General features: G+C 44.2%; 1 protein-coding gene across 1 annotated transcript; it reads right to left on the bottom strand.

Annotated features, from left to right (window-relative positions):
- Positions 1–3,730: 3,730 nt before the first annotated feature.
- LOC129761393 (uncharacterized) lies at positions 3,731–8,761 on the bottom strand. The gene is made up of 2 exons (XM_055759114.1): positions 4,957–8,761; positions 3,731–4,893 (listed from the first exon to the last, which is right to left on the bottom strand). The coding sequence occupies exons 1-2, from the start codon at positions 8,759–8,761 to the stop codon at positions 3,731–3,733; spliced, it is 4,968 nt and encodes a 1,655-aa protein (XP_055615089.1).
- Positions 8,762–9,404: the final 643 nt, after the last annotated feature.

Below are 9,404 nucleotides of genomic sequence, written 5' to 3'. Positions count from 1 at the left end.
ACCCAAAAACCACTTATTATTCCTCTTCAATTTTTCATTTGTTTTCATGCACTGTCGACACCTCAAGACATGTCGACGATTGTCACCTAGAAATCCCAGTTCATGTGACAATCGTCACGTATATTTGAGAGCGGGAATAAAGTGAGAGTTCATTCAAGTGAGATTTCTCACGGCATACGCCTGGTGGAATCGCGTGACATAAGTGACAATTGTCATCTCACCTCACACGCCACGCAGAATAAGGCCGATTATATGGCGCGAGGAGTATAGAATTGGGTTCCTCCAAGGGTTGCATCGATCCTGAGAAAATTCAAATCACTACATGAGCATTAGTCACACGATGCAACTGGAAAGCTCCTTCAGGCACCTTCGGCGGAAAACGTTCAATGCTTCCAGCAATTAACGATCTTGCGGTTGATCGAATCACAACATACAGTATTCATAAAATTGTTTAAGCTATTTTAGGTGGCCGAAAGTGTACGTATCATTGCGAAAAACGTTAAGCAAGATTCTTCCTATTTGTTGGAATGAAAAACTGCTACATTCTATTGCCTATTAAGCCGATTGAGTCCTTGTAAAAATAGAATTTTTTTTTGAATATTTACGTGCAAATTTTTGAGAAGGTATATTTTCATTTTTCTATCTAAACAGCAGCTCAATAATAATGATTTATGATTAAGATATACAATGTTGTTGCTACTTGAATTGACGCGTGCGACTTAGACATATTTAGATAAACAGTCATCTTTTCTCATCTTATTTATAGATTTCCTCGCACAATCATCCTCGCACTTCTTATCGATCAGCTTTTTCTTATGCACTTTGCTGAATTAATTCAACTGCGTTTTGTATATGCTTCGTACGAAATAATTTTCTTATAACTTACGATAATTGCTCCCGCTCCCGGTGCAATTATCCCAACATAGAGCCGTTGTCTCGCCGATCGGTCGCTTGTAGGCTAGTCATCTTCGCGAATATCTTCGTTGTCCGCATTCGACCCCTCGCCGTCATCTTCATTGGAGTTGTCCGAAAATTGCAAGACGTCCTCAGAGATGCACTTCAGCGTACCATCACGTCACGAATGTTCTAATCTGTAACCAAAAATTAGTAAGTTCCTTAAAATATATAGGATAAAAAGGTTACCTTCCGATCAATAATCAAACAGACACAGTACGTTTGTTGTAAAAAAAAACACAAAACAGGGATGACAACTACACATCATATATATTACAGGAAAACTTTGAGATCATTGATTTCGCGCACAACTTCAATATCAGATCTCTTGCTCCCGCACTCAGAAAGTATGGATTGTCCACCTTCAGCTATCGGATCTCACAGTATATAGCCTTGGTCGTTTCCGGTTCGAACGGTGGAAAACAGACGCAAAACTAAAAATACAGAATGCACAAACATCACTGAAGTACGACCATCTCCGGTGGCATATAATCTAACGATTCGATTCGCCAGTTGACACCGGTGTAGAACTTTTGGGGAGTGCTTCAGAAACTCATTAATGTGACGCTGATATTTTTTTTATGTCAGGAAACGCTGACGACAACCTATGCAAACGAAAACGGTTCGTCTTTTATTTTTTCCTTTTTTTAAAGTCTAGTGTGCCTTCATCAAGGAGGCTATTCCACTCCATGATGTGCACGGTTCTCTGGTGGAAAATATTGTCTCGAAGACAAGAAGATTCCCGTACAGTAATCGTAACTTTTTGTAACCCTATAGCGACCGTTTGCGGGCGAACTGCACGCCATATTCATCGCACGAAAACGACAGCTGATGCTGGTGATAGATCATGTAATTATTCAACGATTTGCGACACCTACTAATACTCTGGACAGTGGTACAATGTTATTACCACATTTAGCCGTCGTTATCTCGCCGATCGGTCGCTTGAAAGCTAGTCATCGCCCTCATCGTCTATATTTTCCGCATTCGACTCCGCGCCGTAATCTCCATTGTAGTTGTTCAAAGATTGCAAGGCCTCTTCACGAATTTGCCCACCGTTACCATCACGTCACGAATGTCCGAATCTCCGACCGAACTGCAACAAAAAGTATGTTTGTTTCATTGAGCAAATAAACAAAGTGCAATATACAATCGAGTTTCCCTTCAAATTTAATTTCATGCAGCATCGAAAGAAAGAGTGAAGAAAAAGGATGCCTCTAAATCAATAATCAAACAGACAACTACGTTTGTTGATGAAAACACATATAACGGGAATTATAACTACACACCATATGTCACAGGCACAAATTGAACTCATTGATTTTGCTTCGATACCAAACACCTCCTCCCGCAATCCGGAAGCAGCCTCTAGCTTCCGAATCTCATCGTATATGGCCTTGGCCGTTTCCGATTCGAACGATGGAAAACCGACGCAAACCCAAAATACAGAATGCTTAAACATCACTGATCTAAGACCATCTACGGTGGCAGATAATCGAACGTGCCACACATTTTATGTCGATTCTAGCGGGGGTGAACGAGCCACCCGAAATTGACTATTTTCAGGTTGTCATAGTCCGTCAGTAGAATGTTCTCTTATTTCAGATCGCGATGAACAACACACTTTGCGTGGCAAAAGTACATTCGCTACCTGATAAGTATATTTAGCCGCCCTTATATCCTCAAATCGTGCCAAATAAATACGACAAACGAAGAATATGAAGATACCTGCGGAGCAAGCAAATATAAACATTATTGTCATTAGCTACTCACCTCAATCAGGTTTCCATTTCCACTTACCACAAATTTTGTTTCTCTATCCGTGCTTGTGTCGTTGTGCGCTGAATAATACCGATAAAATAAAATAAAGATCAACGAGATCAAATTTGTTTTAACTGAAGAGAAGTACGAATGCAAATGGCCGTATCGTATGGCAACTTGCTTATAAAAAACGTATTGTGTTTTGTTTGTAAACAGAACACAGTAGACTTTCAAGATGGCTGCACAGTGGTTTTGGCTAATTGGCTCACCTTAAGGTGGCCGTACACTGTTTGCCCGGAGGTCAAATATTTGATATTTTTTGACAGATAAGGTTTGATTTGATATTTGTACAAACACTATTTTGTTTGCCACTCTTCAATTTTAAACAGTAGTAAACAATATCAAACACCGAACATGAAAAAAAAATCAACTGAAATATCCAAGGTAACCTAACCATGTACCGACAGGTTCGAAGAACAGACTGAAAAAATATTTTAGGCATCCAATAATTGAATATTTGCTTGTCGTGTTTCGTGTAGAATATATTTGATCAGTACACGTTGACCAAATTTTATCTGTCAAAAATAGTCAAATATTTGGCTTCGGTCAAACAGTGTGTTGGGCAGGTCGGGCTCACCTGTATCGCAATCTTTCCGATGGGTGATAAAAGCACTTGAAAATACTTTGGCGAGAAACTAAATATATATTTCAACGTATATCTTTATTACGTGTAGACAACTGCGTGTGTCTCTTATGGTGGCTGCCAGATAACTGGCGTGATAAGAGAACATGTGGTCGTGTGCGAGCGATAAGCGAGAGAGTGAATATTGGAGATTCTACTCGGGTATTTGATGCCTAGTTCTACAGGTGATTATACCGACAACAAACATCGCCGCCACCTTTGAAATTTAAGATTTCAAATCAATTCAAAAAAAACTTATCGACTAAATATGTTTACAATATTTCAAATAGTTCAAGAAAAGAAAAATTTGTTCCACAACACAATTTCCGAATGTTAATCTTCTTGGTCTGTTGGCAATATGCAGATCTTTGTGACTGGGCGCTTGATGGTTCCTCTCGGCGTGCGTAGCGTCATCACGCGAACAAGTCCATCTGTGCCTGGATGGACAGCCTCAATCCGGGCGAGTGGCCAACGAACTGGATGCTGGAATTCATCGATGACCACCACTAGTTTGCCAGGCGTAATTGCGGCGTTTGGTTGGCAGCTTCTGGTGTCCTTTTGGAGTTCCTGGAGGTACTCGGTTCTCCAATGGTGCCAGAACTGCTGATATAACTGCTGCAGCTGGTGATAGTGGTCAAGCCGCGACCATGGGAAGTCGCAAACGTTGGGACTGGGCAGGGAATGCATTGTCGATCCGATAATGAAATGTGCTGGCGTCAGAACGGAGAAGTCGTTCGGGTCTTCGGTCATCGGAACAAGTGGCCGCGAGTTCATCGCAGCTTCGATTTCTACTAAAACTGTAGACAGGTCCTCAAACGACAGCAAGGTGTTCCCGAGGTGACGGTACAGGTGGGTTTTGGCAACCTTGACTGCCGCTTCCCAAAGCCCACCGAAATGAGGCGCCTTCGGTGGGTTCAAGTGCCAAATGATTTCTTCTTCGGCACATACTTTCTGGATTTTTTCCATCTCCTGCTGGCTGTGGAGCATTTGGTAGATTTGGTGCAGCTCATTTTTGGCCCCAATGAAGTTCTTCCCATTGTCGGAATGCAGGTGTGCTGGTCGACCTCGGCGAGATACAAAACGGCGGAATGCCTTGAGGAAGGCTACTGTTGAGAGGTCACCGGCAAGCTCTAGATGCACTGCCTTCGTCGTGAAGCAGACAAATAGACAGATGTATGCCTTCGTCGGTTGAGCTCGTTTGTGGATCGGCTTTAAATAAACTGGACCGGTGTAATCCACACCGGTAACAGCAAACGGCTTGCTGGCAGTGATCCGCTGGGCAGGCAGCTGACCAATTTGTTGCTGGACTGGAACGGGATTGGCTCGAGCGCATTGGTAGCAGTTTCTGATGACGCTGCGTACTAGTCTTCGTCCTTGTAATGGCCAATACTCCTCACGCATGTTCGATAGGGTGACGTGACCGCCACCATGAACCAGTTTGTAATGGAAGGATTTGGCTATCAGCTTGGCGAGGGGATGAAAGCTAGGGAGCAAGGCTGGATGTTAGAATAAATATGGCTGTTCAGAAAGTTTTAACCGCCCCCCAACCCTCAAGGTACCCTCAGTATCGACGAATGGATTCAGCAGTCTTATCGGAGAGCTCTTCTTCAAAGGTCGTCCTTGACGAAGGTCACGAATTTCGTCTTGAAAACAGTCGGCTTGAGCCAGTCTAACAAGATGTGTTTTAGTGTGGGAGATTTGCTTTACGGAAAGCGACATTCTTGGCTCGGAACCTGTTAAATGTACGGGTTGCGTTCGAACCTTGTCGCGCAGATTATGGATAAAACATCGGCAGTAGGCAAGTATTCTTACCAGACGTGAAAAGTTGCGGTATAATGTAAAAATTGGATTGTAAACTGGTGCAGTAGTGGCTACAACAGTCATTATTCGCTTGCATTCATGTTCTGCTTCGGGTGAAATCTTAATTTTCGGTGTCGGCCAAGCCGCTTCAGGCCAGGTTAACCATTCAGGACCGTTCTTCCAAAGCGAGCTGGTAAGGAGGTCCTTCACATGCATTCCTCTGGATACAAGATCCGCCGGGTTCTGGATTCCAGATACATGCCGCCAATGCGATCTGTGCGTGGAGGTTTGTATCTCCGAGACTCGGTTGGCCACGAATGGCTTAAGCAAACTTGGAGGAGTTCTAAGCCACTGTAGCACCACGGTGGAGTCCGACCAGTAGAAGGATTCGACGGTTCCCATTTGCAGTGCTTCTATGATGCGAGAATGCAGCTGTGTGGCGATCAAAGCTGCACAAAGCTCCAATCGCGGTAGGGTTAGTCGCTTTAAGGGTGCTACTCGAGATTTGGCTGCTAACAGTTGGATGCGCACATTGTCTTCGGAGTCCACAGTACGGGCGTAAGTGCAGGCACCGTAGGCAGCCTCGGAGGAGTCCGCAAAACTGTGCAACTGAATGGTGGAATTCGGAGCAAACGCGAATCGGTCAATGCGAAACTCGGACAAACTTGGTAATTCGTCGTAGAACTCTTCCCACTTCTTTTTTATGGGTTCCTGAACCTCGTCGTCCCAGGAGTATGATGCTAGCCACAGTTCCTGAATCATCATTTTCCCTCTCACAACTACGGGCCCTATTAGTCCTAGCGGATCAAACAGCTGTGACACAGCGGAAAGGATTGCCCGTTTTGTCACGTGCGTCGTGACGCAGTGCATTTGTAGATCGAAGCGAAACTGATCCGATGCAGGCTCCCACAAAATTCCAAGGGTCTTCACGGTCTCATCTGGGTCAAACTTGTGGGTTGACTGGGTACCAATTTCGTCGGTGGACAAACCTTGGAGAACTTCTAACTTATTTGACGTCCACTTTCGCAGCGGGAAACCACCTCTTGCCAGCAGTTTGGTCAACTCGTTGCGCAACTCGATATCTTCAGGAATCGAGCCTGCTCCACCTATATAGTCATCAACGTAAAACGACTTTCTCAATGCAGCGGCTCCCAGAGGATAAACGTCACCATCATCTTCAGCAAGCTGCTGTAGCGTTCTAGTGGCGAGAAAAGATGAAGGAACTAGTCCATAGGTGACGGTCTGGAGCTCATAAGTGAGCAATGGTTCGGAAGGACTAAATCTCCATAATATTCGTTGGAGAGGAGCATCGGAAGAATGTACCTGTACCTGGCGGTACATTTTCTCAATATCCGCAATCATGGCTATCGGGTATTTTCGGAAGCGGATGATCAAGGTCAAGAGGTCGTCTTGCACAACGGGTCCAATACATAGGGATTGGTTGAGCGAATAACCGGATGACGTTTTGCTGGAGCCATCGAAAACCACTCTGGTTTTTGTTGTTGTGCTGGTCTCTTTCAGCACAGGGTGATGTGGCAAGTAGTACACGTGTGAATCAGGAGTATAGTCAGAGTGTACAATACGCATATGTCCTAAAGCTACGTAATCAGCCATGAACTTATCGTAGCTCTCTTTCAGATCAGTATCGTTCGAAAGTCTTCGCTCGAGCAGGTGAAATCGGCGTAATGCGATGGACTTCGATTCACCAACCATCTCAGCGAAGTTGGGCTGTTTCGGTAGCCGAACAACATATCTCCCACCATCGTTTCGGGATGTGGTTGACCTATAAAGCTCTTCGCAAGCCTTTTCTTCGGGTGACATATCACATCTGACGGGGAGTTCTTCTATCTTCCAAAATCTTTCCATGCATTCTTCCAGCGGGGCTAACGACTGGGCGACGGTCGTGCAGCTAACGGCATCACTAACAGATGGAACTACATGGCAATTTCCAGCAAATATCCAGCCAAACACGCTGTCAACCATTATGGGAAGATTACCTGAGAGTTGAATTTTAGACGCTGTGGGGAAACAATCGAAGAAAAATTGTGTTCCTATGACGAGATCGATCTCGCTCGACCGATTGAATCCAGGATCAGCTAGGAACACGTCGCCGGGTAGATTCCATCTTTCAACAAGTACATCTTCAGCTGGCAGTTTTGACATCATTCGCTTGAGAACTAAAAAGCTAACATCTTTAGCGAATTCATTTTTGCGGGAGAGGATTTTAGTCGTCACAGACTCCGTAGCATGTTCAGGCTTCTCACCAATTCCATGAACGAGAACATTCACCTTCTGTCGACGCAAACGGAGCAGTTGAGCCAAACGATCGGACATTAGGTTCAGCTGAGAGGCACTGTCCAGCAGAGCACGGGCGAAGTGCTCCTTCCCGTAGACATCTACGATGCGCAGCACCACTGTTAGCATGAACACGGTTGGGTGGGGATTGTAAATCGTGCTGCTGCATTTCACTGTCTGTAACTTCGTTGCGTTAGAAACTTCTTGAAATGAAATTCTGGATTGAACGTTGGATGATTGTTGTGGTGGACCACCCGAATAAATCGCTCTGTTGGATGGCGATTCAGTACCAAGTCCATTGGGATTCCCAATGTACCCAGGGTGCAACATGGAATGGTGCTTTTTCTTGCACACCCGACAACAGTAAGAAGAGGAGCAATCACGGGCGAAGTGATCATGGCGAAAGCAGTTTAGGCAGAGTCGTTTTGAGTTCACAGTACGTAAACGCTCAGCTAACGTCATCTTCTCGAATTTCGAACATCTTACTAGAGGATGATGCTGATCACATGCATGGCATTTGGGGGCTGAACTTTCCGTGACGGCGTGAGTAGACATTTTAAACGGGTACGAGGGTCTTCGATGATGAGTACTGTTGACACCTGCAGCGGGCGTGGTTTGGTGAGCTATATTATTATGGTTGACCGAAACACTCTCAAGAACACGGATGCGTTTTTCCAAAAATTCTACCAAGCATTTGTACGTTTGGTTTCCAACAGTCTCTGCATGATCCTCCCATGCTCGGATTGTGTCATCATGCAATCGTATGCACAATAGATGCTCCAGCAGGGTACTCCAATTTGCAGTTGGCTCACCCAATTGTTCTAGGATTTTCACGTGCCTCTGAAAATCGTCTACCGCGGAATGCAACGCGGCAGCGGTCTCCTTTTTCATCCTGGGAATTTCCAACAGGTCTTGTAAATGTCGCTTTTTCAATAGATATTTGTTGGAATAACGAGCGACCAATGTTTGCCAAGCCAGTGGATAGTTGGCCGCACTGATGGCAATCGTCTCGATGATTTGCGCTGCTTCATCCTTCACCGCTGCACGGAGGTAATGGAACTTCTGGATCGGTGGAAGTTCTACGTTCTCGTGGATCAATGCGAGAAACGTATCGTGGAAGGTAAGCCACTGCTTGTAATCTCCGTCAAAATCCGGAAGCGAAATTGTTGGCAACCTCAAACCGGACAAAGCGGATGACGAACGAGGGGGGCTTTCAAGGGGGCGGTTTTCGTGAGGAATAACAGGAGTGGGTAGTTTAGCCTTAAGCATCGCCTTTACTCTGAACAGCCAAGGCTCCATAGAAGCGCGGCTTGAAATGCCTTGTATGAATTACAAAACGGGAACACAGGAACGCACACTGGAGAAATAGTTTAGTAAAAGCAGCTACCAAATCTTTAGTAGCCAAAACATTGGTAAAATATACAAATGTTTTGTAAATATTACCAAAATTGCGTAAAAGCGATGTCAGACGCAATGAACGTTCCTACCAGAGATTCGTAGATTTTACTTCATACCATTAGTAACTTTGTTTTTTTTGTCATACCTAACATCTGTGATGTGCGCACTTTGCAATCGCCATTTCTATTTTGGAGATGAAGCGATTCGGAGGTAAGCATTTTGTTGATGTTACGTTTCATTACATATATACATATTTAATATTATTAACATATGTATTTCTTTTCTTCTTAGAGACACGAGAGAACAAAATGCGGATGAAACGTGCTGGTGCTACCGACACTCCCTAAATAATGCAAACTTGAGCGATACAGCAGGAAGAGGAGCGGGAACTTTCCTCGTGTACGCTGCTCATAGAATAAGTTATATATTATTATTATAATGTATTCTAAGTATGTGGAGTTAAATGTAATCAAATAGAATTTTTTAAATTAAAAATTATTATTAAAAAACATTT

The sequence above is a fragment of the Toxorhynchites rutilus genome, chromosome 1, assembly GCF_029784135.1.
Source record: "Toxorhynchites rutilus septentrionalis strain SRP chromosome 1, ASM2978413v1, whole genome shotgun sequence".
NCBI classification, from domain to species: Eukaryota; Metazoa; Arthropoda; class Insecta; order Diptera; family Culicidae; genus Toxorhynchites; species Toxorhynchites rutilus.
This window is presented reverse-complemented; position numbering and strand designations above follow the sequence as displayed.